The following is a 17,065-nucleotide window of genomic DNA, read 5'->3' as shown; positions in this document are numbered from 1 at the left end:
TACTATTGAGTTACTGACAAATTAATATTTATGATAATCTGTGGTACAGTGTGTGATATATTCATTTATTTATGTGACATTATTTCTTGTCTGGTAATGGTAAATAGACATGTATGCTCTGTACTTTATGGTCACAGCTGCCCAATTTGTTTTAACTTTGATTTTATTTCTTGAAACTTATGCTGGAGTGCTGCAAAACAACTGCACACCTCAGCACATTTCAGGCTGCTCAGATGTTATTGTCTGATTATGCTGGAGATGACATATATCACATGTCATTACTTATGTATGATCTGGGCTCTTGCTGGGCTGTTCTTCTATATTGATTTTGTTAGCTGTTAACAATTTTTTTGGCCATATGTTTCTCATCATTGTCTTCTTGCAGGTACTGCTAACCAGTATCAACTCACAAGTAAACAGATTATTGTCATAAAGAAGCATCCCCATCCCTCTTTCTCCACAGGTGATTGGAGGGAGCAGTTGTGTCCTCTAGTGGCCAGGTTAAAGGACTGTGTGATGGAGGTGGTGGAGAAGGCAAAGAAAGCCATGACGTTTGTGCTCCTGCAGGAGGCAGCCTGCAGCATACCTCAAGGCTTCATCCTGCAGCAGAGGCGAGATGTAGTCTTCAGTCAGGCGGTAGGTGGCTGCACTGCTCTAATAAACAATGATTTAGAAGACCTACAAGATGTGGGACCTCTTCAGAATTTGTCTTTGTTCATCTGAGATTTTTTTTTTAGATTTGAAATTGTTTTTTTTCTTGGCTTTTGTCTATAAAACACTTGGTAAATGTTTTGACATGTTTGTACTCTATACTGTTTATAGCTTTGTGATTAAAGCATCAGTCACAAATAGGATCATCTTTGATTTAGTAAATCCAAAAGCCAAAGCAATACTTTTAAAATGTTTGTGGTTCAACAGCTGGCAGCCTTGGCTTGTGGTTTCGTCATGAGATTGTACGCAGGATTGCAGGACAAAGACTTCCTGAGGCAGCTCCACCAAGTTGGCCTGGTGGCTCAGTTTGAAAGCCTGCTCAGCACCTACAGTGAGTTCATCACAACTGGTGATCTCAAAACATCCACTGATGATAACAGTTTATTTTCATTTACTTCCCAGCAGGAACAACCTTACAAGTGATGTTTGGTTTAGGGGAATCTGATGATAAGTGATCAGACTGTAACAAGTTACAACACGTACACTAGCAAAGGGATGTGTCAGTGCGGTGTAGTTTTTGGATAAATATTGTTATTACAAACACTCGTGGCTCTGCAGGTTTCCTGCATCTTATCCTGGTAAAGTGACTTGAGAAGATGAGTATTTATTAGGTAATTGCAGAGAATAGAGGCTGAATTAAGGGGAGACCCGTGCCAGGGATGAATAGACCCATTGTGGCGTGCTAGAACTCGTGCAGTTTCTGCTTTCTGGCAGTTAACATGACGGGATTGTACTGAATGAAAATACATGAAACAAGCGGTACTGAAAACAACGCTGATCTTGTTCTGTTTACCTGTTTAAGGTGAGGAGGTCGGGATGCTGGAGGACATGGATGTTGGAATCTCAGACCTGCAGAAAGTAATGTTCAGGGTCACAGAGGCTAAAACAGATGACCTCCATGAGCTGCAGCCGTTAGTGTGTGGCCGAAGGTGAGACATCTCTGCTTCATTCAGTCTCTTTGTGTCATGATGGCCATATTCTGAAGCCAAAGTGGCATCTTTTGAATTTTAAGATTAGAGTTGTTCTTTTATTTTATACATATATATATTTTACTGAAAATGCTTCACATGTAACTGCAGGTTTTAAGAAACGCTCGCATAAGATAGCTGTAAAATTTGTTGTTAATTACAAGGAGATGACATAAGCCTTGTTTTCACCAACAGGTGCAGGTCTAGTAAGGACCCTAATATCTGACCCGACCAAAAAGAAAGCACAAAACCATTTTCCTCCTTTCTTTCTGAGTCATATTTTGGTTATACTTTAAGGAAGGTGCTGCGCTGCGATGGCGCCATGCTATTACATAACTGAAGTATCTATCGCTATCCGACTGATACGCCGCCTCTCAGGTAAGGGTACGGTTTGCAGTTTACAAACCATATCCATACCCTAAAGCTTGTTACATACATTTGTTCTTGTTCTCGAAGAACAAGAAAAAAGTTTGTAGTGGTGCAATTATTTCATAGTCCACAAGAAGCTTCATCTGTCTTTTTATGTTCAATAAACAGCTGATCAGGTTATTTTATATTTAACGAGAAAGCGGGTTGTGCACCTGGTGTAAATCCATCATATGCTGTTTACATTTATACACTTTCTGCTTCGTTCTTTTCCGCGTTAACAACACCCACCTAAAATGTCCGACCAACGTCCCGACCGGCACCCGTTGGTGGAAACGTGGCTATACTGTTAAATTGATACCTTTATTCCAACTACCCACATGTCCTTGCTATTATAATGGACAGTTTGTCCCCCTCTTCTTCCTACATGTTACCACTTTAAATGCCCTCTCTGAAAGAAACATTAACTTTAAAGCTACTGACGAAAACAGAAAATTGCACGGTAGATCTGGGCTGAGTTGTCAAACTGTGGTTCTTCAGTGACTGCTTGTAACCAAAACAAATCCTCCTTTGACAAAATTATGCAGCAGTACAATGGTCTTGATTGGTTTAATAAAAACCAGACAAGCCACAGTGCATGTTCTGTTTTCTAATGCAGAATGAGACACTGATGTGGATATAGTTCTTACTATGCAAGACAAATAGAATTAAAAATACTTATAGCATAAATGTGGACACACTGAGTTTTAGTGTGATTCCATTTTAATCCTCACTAAGGAATATGTGCATTTATTTCCTGGATAAATAAAATCTGCACTAAAAGCAGTATAGAAATTTACACAGGTAAAAGTCTACCTTACTGAAATTTTACTCAAATGGGAGCTAAATTTTAATTTTTATTCAGAAAAGGTAAGAGATTACTTAGTTCAAATACAGGCTGTGTAACAGTAAATGCATTATATAAAGGGAAAGAAAAAACACTTACTGAAATGTGTTATTGTTATTAAACTAATTAAAGGGTACCTTTAGGCACCAACATGAAGTTGATTAAAACACCGCATTATGTTCTACAACATAATGAGGTGTTTTAATAATGCCACAGTTGTAAGTTGTATTGATGTTGTAGAACATTATCGATATTTAGATTGAGTCACACTGAGACCTGTTTTTTCAAACATTAATTGCTTCCTGTGCAAATAAAGAGAGGTCACATAATCACTTTTACTATCTGCCTAAACCTTAGAAGAATTAACCATAAAAAGGGATAAAGCTCATACAGCATGTGCCATTTAACTTGTAGAAATATTAGACAGTTTTTTTCTGCTTTTAGTTCTGTGTAAGAGGTAGGTTATATGATTTATACAGCTTATCATTGTTGCTTTGGTGAGTCAATGCAACAATGCAGCTCAAATACAAACATTCATTGGTTTCACTTAAAGAACAAGCTGCACAAAATTGCAATGTTGTGTACTTTGTCAAATTTCTGCCTCATTAATTAATACAGCACACGTTTTGCATTCATCTGCACCATGAGTTAGAACAGTCAGTAAACATGTTGTGATTGTCAATGAACGTTATTCTGTCTCTCTTGTCTCCCAGACAACCTTCTGTTATTAGCTTAAGCCTTAGCTTAAGTGTCTTTGCTCTAGTTAAAAATGTGAAAGGAAAGATTAGGTTGTATTAAGATACATATTACAGTCATTTCTACCGCTCCACAGTACAAAGACTGCTAAGTCTTCTACTGAGATCTTATTAAAAAAAAGGGAAAATTTTCTGTCTTCTTTATAAGACCGTACAACCACTTTTAACCAATAAGTTGCAGCTTCTTTCTTAGACTTACAACTAGAAATACACCTTCTGTTTCCACTGCAAAACATGGAGCTGCATCAGGTCCTAGTGGCCTTGGGTTGATCTTATTTCTATCAGAACTTTCACCATGTTCTTCCATATCTGGTCATGAGCCGCCTCGTCTGAAATGCACTTTTTAGTTAGGTACTCTTTACTGCCCGTGTAGCAATGCAGTATTTTACAACGAAAATACCTGTATAAGGTGCAGTTCGTTTAGTGTCAATACGATGATATGGTATAAAAAATATAATAAAATACAATAAAAAAAAATACATGTTATAGAGAAAAAAGAATGTGTGAATATATATATATATATATATATATATAACCGTTCAAAAGTTTGGGGTCACTTTGCCATGGGATTCAATAGGGAAGTGACCCCAAACTTTTGAACGGTAGTGTGTATATATATATATATATATATATATGACACAAGTATAAAACATAATTCAATAACACACACCTGATCATACTCTCACACACACATCATCACATTCAGACCTACACAGTGCACATACAGCCCTCTTTGCACAAACATAAACTCTGACTTCTAGTTTGTCTCCTTAACTGAAACATTAACATATAAACAACTTGACCTCTTGCAGTTTGTGAATCTAACTCCAAACCACTGTGTGAATTCTCATATTGTCTCTTTCTGTATATTTATTTGTAGTATTTCCATAGCTGTAGCATGCACTTAAAGGAAAAATTGTATAAATAAAGACCAAAAATATTTGTGATTAGGAGTGTTGTGGTATAAGTTGTTTCGTAAAAGACATCTGCTCTGGTAATGAGGAAGTCGCTTTGACTTTTTAATTCAGTGACCTTTACTCCATTTTTTAAAAAAGCCTTTTTTTCTTTATTTAATTGGTAACATTCATAGAGCTGAATTCATCTTGCCGCAAAGGAAGGGTTCATCTGTAGGACTTTTTATTTGAGCTGGTTACTATATACAGTATACTGTTACATACTGTTGAGCTGTCCTTGTACAAGCACGAAAAGATGCACAATCCTCCCACTATCATTTCAGTCCGTCAGGCAGTCTTACACTGTTACATTCCCATTCGCTCATGCACACCATCAATTTTTCTTTTCAAAGCTTTCTCAGGAAGCATATTACAAAACTTCCTGAAGGCATCATATTCCACCGCATTGCAAAGTGTATTGAATTTCTTTTTAAATGGTTTTACTCTCTTTGCATTTAGAGACCACTTCACTGTAGAAGTGCCATTACCACAACTGGTTTTCCAGACTTTGCCTGAGGAGATCAAGGAGGGCAAGCCTCTGCAAGTTTTCCCTGTGCTGTTTAACGTGGGCATCAATGAACAACAAACTATAGCAGAGAGGTACTGAAGGCACTCTTTGGTCACTACAGAACATCCCCTCATTTAAAGACAGACACTCCATGTGTTGTTCACAGCTTAGCTCTTCATCTTTTTTTCCCCAAAGTGTGTATACATATATATATATATATATATATAATTAATTAATTCCTTATTCTTCTATGTGTTAATGGAAGACATATTCCTTAAAAATCAAAAATCACACTCAGTTTGTATTATTTGATTTTAAAAATCTGAATTCAGCCTTTACCTGCCAGCAGAGTTATATTGTTATATTGAATGAAAATTTAGATCCCTTTTGTAACTGTGATCATTTTTCCTGCCATCCTTACAGGTTTGGGGATATCTCTCTACAAGAAAGAATAAACCAGAAGAACTTTAAGATGTTAGAAGCTTATTATAAATTGTTAAGTGAAAAGGTGCCACCAGAATGTAAGTATGACGTTTTTTTCTTTTTTGTTTGTTTTACTGAATTAAAAGAAAAAAGAAAAAAAACACAAAAAAATAACTCTTTTTCCAAATCACTTTGTTACAAAAAAAAAAAAAAAGATGTGGTTCTATAGAAATAAAATGTAACTGGCAAATTTTGGTTTATTTATTTATTTTTCACTTTAAGTTGTTAAATAAATATTGCATTTGATGCACTCCTGACATAAAGCCTGTTTTCACTCATGAAAGTGAAGCTGACAGTGTGTTTTGTTTTTTCTACAAACAGGTCTACCGTGTTTTCAGACACAGGCTGACATAAAGGAATTACTTGAAACGCTGGGCCAAAATGTGTTCACAAAGAAGAAAAAGAATGTGGAAATACTATGGATTGCTGGAACCGTGAGTTGTTTTATTTCTTTTAACTCTTTGTTCCCTTCAAGGAGGCTTTCTTTCAGCTGTAAAACAAACTCTCTCTTGCATGTCAAATATGAGTCTTATCTCGCTTCACTGGATGTTTTCTAGTGTTTTTTTTTTTTTTTGTGGGCTACAATGGGGCACTGAACTGAAAAAAAAAACAAAAAAAAAAAAACAAAACAACTGTCAATGTTTGATTGATTAGCTTTGAAGGACCACACAATCTATACACTGTATTTTATTATTGTATTTCATTTCTGTAAGTGAACTGTTAAACTTGTACATACATACATCCGCTTTACACAGTGAACCTGTTGTTCAGTAGGTAAATCTCACACACCCATATTTTATTCCCAACAGAACATAAAGAACACATCAGATTCTGAAACTGAGACATTTTATCTTTTCATGAAAAATATGAGCATCTTAGAAAAGTTAGAATGGGAACAACAAAAAGCTGGAAAAGTCGCTGGCTAGTGATCTTTGGGCCCTCAGGCAGCATTGCATTAAAAACAGGGAGCCTAGTTCAGCACCTGAACTAGGCTCCCCAAAGTACAGACCTTTCACCAATAGAAAACATTTAGTGCATCAGGAAATAAGAAACCCTGTAAGAAAGGTTCCGGACTGTTGAGCAGCTACAATCCTGCATCGGACAACATTCCTCTCCCCAAACTGCAGCTCTTCACTTCCCAGGCGTTCATAGAAGAGGGGAGGCTACACAGTGATAAACGTCACCCTCTTCCAACTTGTTTTTAAATGTGCTGCTGCCATTAAATTCATAATCAGCTATTTTCCATGAAATGTTAAAATGTCTTGGTTTCAACATTGATATGTTGTTTAGATTCTACTGGGAATTAAATGTAGTTTTATGAGATTTGTAGATCATTCCATTCTGTTTTAATTTATATATTACACAGCCCGCCAACATGCACTCTGAATTCTAGTGGTTCATTCAGTCAATAAAAAAAACATTAAGAATAATAAAAATTAAAAAAAAAAAAATAGTTGTGGAAAAACAAGGCCTAAGGCCTGTCAAGGTCAAGTAGTACGCTTGTTTGGTAAATAATAAAAAAATAATCCCACTTTCTACGCTGGTTTAATATTGACCAATTCCCAACATGCTAGCATGTTATATAAAATGTGAACAAACAAAAAGCTGAAAATCGAAAACCATTTAAACGCATATTTAGTTGGAAATGATGCAGCGATAAAGTTTTTTTGTTGTTGTTGTTTGTTTGTTTTGTTTTTATTTGTTTCTTTTTCAATTATTCCAGCATAGCTAACAATGTTAGAGCATAGGGTACAAAATCTAAAAATAAATGTGCTAAATAACAACTGGCAGAACATCTAAAAAAATAACAACAGGTCAGTAGATCCGGTCCTGCTCTGAATCAGAACAACAGACGACATATACAGTACCTGTTACAGTGCAACAGAAAGTGAAACTAATCCTGTTCAATGAAAACTGGCTTTTTACAAAACATCAGTATGTTACCAGTTGAGACAAATTGAGAACGTGTAGCTTAAAAGAGGAATGAGAATCAACTTTCCTAGTCTAAACTGCTGACAATGGAAATCTACGTTTTATAAATACTATTACCAGTTAAGTATTTCTCTCTCACTTTGGTATGTCACACATATCACACACAGCACATACACACACAGCTAATAGTGTTAGCTTGGTGCTCTTCCACTTACGGTATAATGTTCTTCAAAGGTAATCATCGTAATTTGTATCCAAAAAGCAACAAAATCGCCACTAAAAACTTCAAATAAGTCAGTCCATGCAGTTAACTGAAGCTGAGTGGAGCTTACACTTATGTTCATGGCAGTCCGTTTTAATAGAGCTGCTGTGGTGTATCCCTGTGATACTTGTCAAACCATTTTATTAACACTTTTTTTTATTATTTAATAAGCTTGTGGAAAAAAATTTCCATAATATGTATACCATGGACATTTTTTAATAATTAATTATTTATTATGTATATGAAAATAACCTTTTTTTAAATGATAAATTTGCAAAGGATTTGGGAATCTTCTGACTCTGGGACAACAGTACATTTAATTTAGATACCTTTATCCCTGCAAGAACTCTGAAATGCTTCCAACCTTGGAAAACTTTGAAAATCATGAACAGTTTATCACTGTATCCACAGATTCAATATGAATCTCTACCATGCACAGAAAAAAAAGACAAGACCCAGAAACACTGCTGCCCAAGCTCATTTAAAATGGATTGAGTGTTTTCTGGCAAAATGTCTCAGTCTATGTCTTTCAATTAAATATTTTTTAAGTGATTTGTTGGACATTGCCTTAAATTACCAACAGGTTATTCAGAATAAATAGAAACAGTTTAGGCAAATCACCAAAATTAGGCTTCATTATCAAGTATGATTTTGTGAATTATCATGAAAATGTATATATTTTATCTTTTATTAACATTTCTGTTTGAACGTACATGGTGCACAGTCTAACATTGCTCTATAAGCTTATAATGAACTATATAGGTATTCATCATTTAAATCACTTTGTGTTATATAAGAGCTGAACAGATATGTTTAATTCTAATATAAAAGCACTGATTGTAAAATGTGTGAACTAACTTTTAAAGTTGATTTTAAATTTTTTTACATTAGTGTAAAGTCCAAGTTCAACATAAGCATGTGAAACAAGGCCAAGTTTCCCTCTCAGATGAATTACTTTTACTAACTAAAACGAAACAGTTTGCATCAAAGATGCATGTAATTCTGTCTCCACCTCCCTCCAGATCTGCCGAAGGTTAAATGGTATCAGGTTTACCAGCTGTAAAAGTGCCAAAGATCGAACATCCATGTCTGTCACATTAGAGCAGTGTGCCCTCCTGCGAGATGAACACCAGCTCAGCAAGGACTTCTTCGTTCGTGCTCTGGACTGTATGCGAAGGTGAGACAGGAATGGTTGATGTTGTCAAACTTCAAAGGGTGCAAGTTATTGTTCCAGCAAATTAACATACTGCACTTAAATCCATTTCAGTTCATGAAATTAAAAAAATAAAAAAGATGATTCTGGTTTTATTTGCTTTGATAAAATCTCGTTTCTCCAATATGAGAGATTCTCAGAAGATTAAGAACATTTACATTTTTTAAGGAGCTTCTTATCTTTTCAGAAACCAGACTTTGTTTTCTATATGCTTTGGCAGTTCACAGATCTTCCTCTGAAAGATTTTATGTGGATAACATTTAAAAAAAAAAAAAAGGAAAACATTTTTGTTCTTAAGTAAGGAGCTGCAGGATGTGTGGGTAGTAAGTTTTTTAAATGATCTCAGGAGAAATTAAAAAAAAAAAAAAATCAACTCAAAAAACTATTATCATCTTTTTTTATATCACAAGTGGCACATTGGAATAAAATTTCAATTAATCTTAGATAGATGTGGTATTGCAAATGTGCTTAAAGTAATAACCTGCACCCCCACCTTCCATTGCACACATCAAGGTTATTTTGTTGGCACCTTCTCCTCTCAGCTTATCGCCATGAGTTGCGCTCCTTCCACCATCAGCACCATCCTTCACACATCCAAAGGCTGCCATGAATGTTCTTGTCAGTCCTGCAGGAGCACTGCTCCCTTTAATGTTTGTGTGTGCCAGTGGGGTAAACATCTGCATCTACCTTTATCTGATAAGGTGGAACTTCTGTACAGTGAGCTTGCCTGTGGTATTGATTTGTACAGGCTTGCTGACGGCAGTAGTGTCATATGAGTGAGAGGAAAACACAATTCAAGACCCAGAGGCAGAAAATAATTGTAACAGTCTAGAAATATTGACCACAACTCAGTCACTTAACATATTCAATGTAGCTATAAAGATAATTGCCTATTGAGGCTGCTAATCATAGCTTTGCTAAATAAGGCTTAAAAAAACAATAGAATAATAGAGATAAGTCAGATGTTGTGATTGACTACTGCTGATGTGATCATTACTTGATGGTCCTTCTTTAAAATACAAATGGTGTCCAAATGGTTTATTTTGACTCCTATTCCTTGTCCTCAGGACACACTGAAGTTTCCTTGCTTCAACACACTTGGCTGAAATTATTGGTTCATTTACAGGCTTGCAAAGATCTTCAAAAAAAAAACTTCAGAAGGTCCATTAATTCGAATCTGGTTCGTTGGATCAGTGAAGCACATCAAAATATTTAAAAGGAACAAAGTTTTCCAATTTTCCAGTCCAATCTTAAACACTATAATCTAAGTCAATGAAACTCTTCACCTGGTTTCAGTTCTCCAAAACTGCGTTTGTGTTTGGCCAGGATTGTGAAGATGGAAAAAATACATTTTCCAGACATTATGTTTCACCAGTAGCTGCATGATGGTGTGATGGTTCGTACACCTCACAGCAAGATCACTGGTTCAAGGCCTGGCTGAGGGACCTTTCTGTGTTGAGTTTACATGTTCTCCCCGTGATTTCTCCCAGGGTCTTCCCTCAACCAAAAGACATGCATGTAGAATAGCTGGAGTGAGTGTGAGAGGTTGTTTGTCTCTGTGTTGGTTCAGCCATGGACTGGTGACCTGTCCAGGGTGTACCATGCATCTTGATTATTAAGTGCTGGGGGCTTCTACAATGTCACAAGATTTATTTCCATCCAGTGTTGCATTCATTTTTTACCATCATCTTGCATTGATGATGGGAGAGTGCGACCACTGCGCAAAGCCTTCTCCAGCACATCCCAAGGATTCTCAATGGGGTGTAGGTCTGGACTCTGTGGAGGCCAATTCATGTGTGAAAATAATGTTTCATGCTCCCTGAACTACTTTTTTCACATTATGGGCCAGATGAATCCTGCCATTGTCATCTAAGAATATGCCTGTGCCATCATGGAAGAAAAATCCATTGATGGAAAAACCTGGTCATACAGTATATTCAGGTATCTGCTAACCTCATTCTTTGGACACATAAAGTTGTTGAACCTAGACCTGACCAAATGCAGCAACCCCAGATCATAGCACTGCCCCCACGGGCTTGTACAGCAGGCACTAGGCCTCATGGCTGCATCACTTCATCTACCTCTCTTCTTATCCTAAAGCACCCATCACTCTGGAACAGGGTAAATCTGGGCTCATCAGACCACATGACTTTCTCCATTATTCCAGAGTCCAATCTTTATGCTCCCTAGCAAACTTAAGCCCTTTTCTCTGGTTAGCCTCACTGATTAGGGGTTTTCTTATGGCTACACAGCTGTTCAGTCCCAATTTTTTGAATTCCCATTGTATTGTGCGTGCGGAAATGCTCTTATTTTCATTATTAAACATAGCCCTGAGTTCTACTGTTGTTTTTCTTTTATTTGATTTCACCAAACGTTTAAGTGAAACATTTTTTCCGACCACATTTGCTCCTGGAATATGATGATTCCCCACTATTGTTTTGGGGTTTTTTTGACAGCTTTTGAACAGTTCTTAACGCAGTTTTAGTAGTTTCTGCAATCTCATGCTCTGCTTGATGCTAATGATCAGATCCTTCTTAAACGGACAAACATCTTTTCCACGACCACAGGATGTCCTTCCACATAGCTGTTTAAGAAATGAGAAGCTAATCATTGCATCAGTTGGGGTTAAATAACTTGTTGCCAGCTGAAATGTAATCGCCCGTGTACTAATTATCTATAGTTAAATCCAGATGGTGACTTTTTGTTGGGCCAGGCAGTGTACAGGCAGTCTCAAAAAAGATGTTAAAATCCACTGTATGGAAACAACTTCTGCAGAAGAATTTTAAAAGCTGTCCTACTGCACAGGATATGAAGCTTAATGTCAAAACATGTTATTGACCTGTCTGTACATGAAACAAGTCATTCACATTTATCATGCACACTGTCTTAGTTTATCTCGTCTGCAGAGTTAGATATTTGAGGTACGTTCTTTCTTTTAGCTGGCTGAAACAATGAGGCATATGTGTGTGTGTGTGTTTTCTTCTCCTTTGTGTCATCATTACCTTTAAAAAGGTTAGAGAGTCCAAAAGCTGTGATGAAATTCTTTTATAAAAGTCTGAGTATCAACAGACATGATCAAATGTCAGCACTGTTCAAAAGGTGCTGATTAACATTGTTATCTGTAATTATTTTGACTTAGAAAAAGATGGTTTCAATACCACTGGCATTACCAAAAATTAAAACATAATTTAGATAAAAATGCAATACAAAGGAATTTAATGCCACAAAATGAGAGCAATTTAAAGTTGTCAAACTGCTTACATTAAAGACTGCATGCTGCTTCATTCACCCCTGTGTCCAGTACGTCATCGTGTGGCTTAGACTGTTTCTCCCATTTCCTCTCAGTCCGTCTCTGCCTGCTTATTTGTTGCTACTTTTAGGAGCATCCAGTGCAAACTAATGGTTCTGTGTCTTAGTGGGCATTCCAATCAAGTCCATTAAGACACAATCTCTTCTGTACTAACACAACGGTGTTTGTTTTGATCTGTCTGTTCGTTTTGTTTCACTCTGATGGGCACACCGGCAGTCGGCTGACCCAGGGAGACATTGGGCAGTGGGAGGACCCCGAGGCTGGCGCCGTGACAGAGAACAAACCAGCGTCACGACACTTTTATCCCATTGCCCTGCTGCTCGTTAGCTCCCACTTACTGGTTGTGTGGCTCATTTTAAGTCTTGTTTTTCTGCTTGCAAAATATCAATAAAATGCTGATCTCTACGCCATCTCTATTCACTCCTTTTTTCTTTGTCTGCTGCTTATTCTTTCATGAGTGAAGCTCTTATGAATTAACTATGGGTTTCTATCAAGCTGTAGGTTGTTAATCAAGCAGTACCAATAGTTTTATGTCAAATAATTAGTAACAAAAGATTCTATCTTTTTGTGTTTACCAGGATTTTTTTTTCATCTACTTATTCCTTACTAGACTAAAACTTAAAAAGACCAGTAATTGAATAATAATTGTATTGATAATAGACCCAAACACACCTGTGTGCTTAATGGATAAGCTGGGTATTATTCTATATTCTTCTTCCTGTCAACACCATTGGTAAACATGTTTGTCAGGGCTAATTAACTTACACTGTATCACTCACCAGCTCATTCTTTTCTTCTGAAAACATACGTAAGTACATAAGTACAGTAACCGATAGTGGAGGTAACCCAGATAAGAGCATACATATGGTGCAGATAACAATATTTAGTCTTAATGAGATCGTTTTGCTTGTTGGCTGTTGACATTTTCCTTGGATTTGTTGAAATGAAAAATGCCATTAATCTTCCTTTCATTTTACTTTGGAAGAACCAGCTGATGAAAAGAAGCCATGACATTGAGCCACAATCTAATTGTTGAGAGGGAGTTGTCTACAATTGACATTTAACACAATACATCAAACTTCATTGTTTTGTTGACCACCAATCTGGGAAGGACGCCGTTACAGAAGCACATTTGAAATCAAATGTTTTGTCCCCACAATAAACTTTGTTGTCATGCAGGTGATTTCTCTTATTGTCATCACATGCAACAACTACTGGATTTTCACTATCTGAGTCAGAGAAAGCTTCAACCGACCACAAAAAAGAAAAGAAAACACAAAACTCAAAAGCATGTTAAAGTTGTTTAAAGAATATTTAACAATCAGCATGAAGATGCGCTCTCTTACAAAAAGTGAAAAGCAAACAAAGTGTTATTTTAAACAGGCTTAAAATTGCTGGCAAGTGACCAACTTCAACAAACTGCATGTCTGGAAATGCATGTTATGTATGAATCATACAACTCAAGGGAATTTACAGTGTTTTGGAGAGAGAAGATAACATACTTTATTCATCCTGTAGAAATTTAAGTCTTACAGTAACAAGGAAAAAAATTACAATGGTAGAAAAAACATCTCAGATGGCGGCACTCTGTATGTTGCTTGTTTCTAATTTTTCTGTTTTCTTACGCTGTTGCACTTAACACCTCTGTGTTTCCATTGTGTCAAAGCAGACATAGTAGTTGTTATAAATACTTTAGTTTAGAAGAGGAATCTCAAACAGGGTCACCCTCCGCTTTAAACGCTTCCCTGCTGTTACACCCCTGATTCAAATAAAATGGATCCACACATGGACCGCACGGCCTCCACAATGGGACGTTAATTTGAGCCAGGTGTGGGAAACCTCTAAAACCTGCTGGACAGAGAACCTGGGTTTGAGATCCCAGTTTACCATAACCTGGCATGACTCACAGCCAAGCTAACCAGGAAAAAAAAAAACATGTCTTAGCATGTGTCTTAGCATTAGGTACAGCAAGTAATATGTAATAACGTTTACTCAGGTTCCTTTAACAGATATATCACTGAAGACTTTGCAGAGAAGAACTACTCATGGTGATGTTTATGAAGTTACTCAAAGCTGATCATATTAACCAAATCACACCTGCATGATCATTTTTAAGGATTTGTCCTGAAGGTTGGTCTATATGGCCACAAAGTCATTAAAATTTTGTATTTACAGAATGATCAGAGAGACTCAAATGCCCCATTTCTAGTGTAGCAACGAACCAAATTCAATGAGAACACACTTTTTTGTTTCGTTTACTGACACAATTGATGTCTTTTCAAGGCCTGTGCCTGTCATTTTCATTTTAAACATAATTTGAAACTTCACTCATGTTTTTTTTGTTTGTTTTTTTTTGTCCTCCTGTTCTTTCTTTCCTTCCCTCATTTCTTCTTTATTTGATCATTAGAGATGGATGTCGGATTGAGAATGTTCAAAAGAATATTAGATGCAGGAAATACGCCTTCAACATGTTGCAGCTGATGGCCTTCCCCAAGATCTACCGACCACCAGAGGGGACTTATGGCAAAGTTGACTCTTAAGGACAAACGCCATGCAGAGTCTAAAAACTCTTTTTGTGATTTAAAAGAACCGTTTTGAAAGCTTATGAATGAAAGCAAATATGTGGAATTATTTATAGTTTATAACAAAAACATTTGCTGTATGGCCTTTTTTGGTGTGTTTCATGCAAGGAGGGTACATGTTTAGACTTATAATAAAATATTTGATTTAAACTTATGTTACTTTTTTTATTTTTTCAAATGCACTTTCCACTTATTTCCACTTGTTTTTCGGGCTCCAGGTAGCATTGCACAGAGCTACAAGCTGTATATAGTTAGAGTGTGTGAGTGTTTTATAGTAATGATCTTTTAAAAGATCTAAAGCTATTTAACTTGAATTTATATACATGAAGAATTCAACATCTTAAGATTTAAGTTTTTAATTAATATATATATATATATATATATATACACACACACACACACACATAGGTAAACACACGTTTTTTGTATTTTATTCAAAGTTTTTTTTTTTTTTTAAAATACTATGCTCAACAATGGAGAACTTTGCCCTCCACCATGTTTCATTATGGTTTTGCATGTTCTGGTTTAAACAGTTGCTTTGGGACTGTTAATCAGTAGTGTTACAAAATTAGATGTTTTATTATATTTTTATATCTCATGAAAATTCTCAGTCAGACCAAAAGGAGTAGAAGCCGACAGTGGGCCTTATTTCTGAAACCAACTCTATGTTGGTATTTTATGATAACTTCATATTCCTCTGTTGGGCTTGAAGTCATGTTTGAAATAATTTGTTTAAGTTTTCATTAAACATTTAGAAATACCGCTTTAAATTAAATGGTTTGATTTTGAATCTGTCTATTGTATGCTGCCATGTATCAGAATTTAGATATTGTTGTAATTTTCACAAATGTACACTTCATTTTTGTTTGTCTGTTTCATTGGTTCAGTGTGACATAATAAATGGAGAATAAAACATACTGTAAAAAAGATCATCAAAAAATAAGAGTAAAATACTGACAGAGGACATACCAGGTATTAATCATTGTTTACTGTTCACATATAGTTGATTTCACAAAGCAGTAGAGTAACAGTATGTTTTTACAATATCAACAAGCAAGTTAAAAGTTTATTTACAATCCATTTATGGGTACATTAAGATAAGTTTTTGTCATATTAAAATCCAACGTCTAACACTTCTTTTTTGTAATAATGAGGATATAAAGCATCAAATTCCTGTTCAGTATCATTATTATTACTGAAGATTAAGTAAAAATCATTATCGTTATTGAAAATTAAGTTTGCCCAACACATTTGTGCTTTAAATTTTCTAATTTCCTTGAGAATAAACATGTGGTATTAACTTCTTAACCCAGTGGTTCCCAGACCTTTTCTACAGGGCCCCCTTTTCATCAAGAACAATGCTGTCAAGCCCCTCAAATCATTTAGCACCTTTTTTATGGTTATGTTGAAACCACAAAGGGGGACTTATTTTGGAAGGCAACAAGATTTTTAATCGTAAACACGAGCAGCACCATCCTATGATGCTCCAAGCTATCCATTTGTGGCCAAAACACAAAAGTTCAGACCAATCAGGCTCTTCTGCAGGCAGCTATAGGCAATAATCTACACTTTTACCAAATGCCTGTCTTAATTGACTTGTCTATTCATCTGCATCTTCTCTTTACAACATGGAAAAAAGTTAAATGAGGATACTCATTTTCATGACATTACACAATAGCACAAAGCACAAACCAGACATAGTTTGGATGTAAAATCCATACAAACACTGGAGCTTTGTTCATGTCGCATGTTGAAGATGGCTCTAACAATCACAGAGCATCAAGAAGAAGAAAGACCTCTTTTCCTGTCCGGTTATTGTGAAATAAAAGCAGCTAAAACTTTTTTTAAAGCATGGATTACACACACAAGTTGGTTAAGACTAAATCATACAACCAAGATGACTCATTGGTAGCTGAACACTCAACATTTTCTTCTTTGCATTCACAGACAAACTGAAAGAAACTGCATGAAACTAACGAGGTGAGATGGTATTTACTGAGGTGACTGAATAATAAAAATACTGAAGATACTGGAGTTCTTTAGACATACATGGTACAGCCGTTATCACATTCATTAGTGTTTAGCAATGAGCTCAGTATTATACATCATGTACATATCATACAATGGCTCTTCAAA

General features: G+C 36.0%; 1 protein-coding gene across 4 annotated transcripts in view; it reads left to right on the top strand.

The window, feature by feature from the left end:
- inpp4b (inositol polyphosphate-4-phosphatase type II B) overlaps positions 1-15,856 on the top strand; it is a 174,008-nt gene extending 158,152 nt beyond the window's left edge. For 3 of the 4 annotated variants that reach the window (XM_041983757.1, XM_041983759.1, XM_041983760.1), the window contains 8 exons: positions 464-636; positions 919-1,042; positions 1,514-1,640; positions 5,099-5,239; positions 5,571-5,668; positions 5,952-6,064; positions 8,847-9,001; positions 12,564-12,757. In XM_041983757.1, the coding sequence (XP_041839691.1) occupies positions 464-636; positions 919-1,042; positions 1,514-1,640; positions 5,099-5,239; positions 5,571-5,668; positions 5,952-6,064; positions 8,847-9,001; positions 12,564-12,738 (1,106 nt within the window). In that variant the 3' untranslated portion in view covers positions 12,739-12,757. Of the gene's footprint in view, positions 1-463; positions 637-918; positions 1,043-1,513; positions 1,641-5,098; positions 5,240-5,570; positions 5,669-5,951; positions 6,065-8,846; positions 9,002-12,563; positions 12,758-14,754 lie in introns of those variants that run through there. The other variant, XM_041983758.1, reaches the window with a different exon arrangement.
- The last annotated feature ends 1,209 nt before the right edge of the window (positions 15,857-17,065 follow it).

This window comes from Melanotaenia boesemani, chromosome 4, assembly GCF_017639745.1.
Source record: "Melanotaenia boesemani isolate fMelBoe1 chromosome 4, fMelBoe1.pri, whole genome shotgun sequence".
NCBI lineage: Eukaryota > Metazoa > Chordata > Actinopteri > Atheriniformes > Melanotaeniidae > Melanotaenia > Melanotaenia boesemani.
This window is presented reverse-complemented; position numbering and strand designations above follow the sequence as displayed.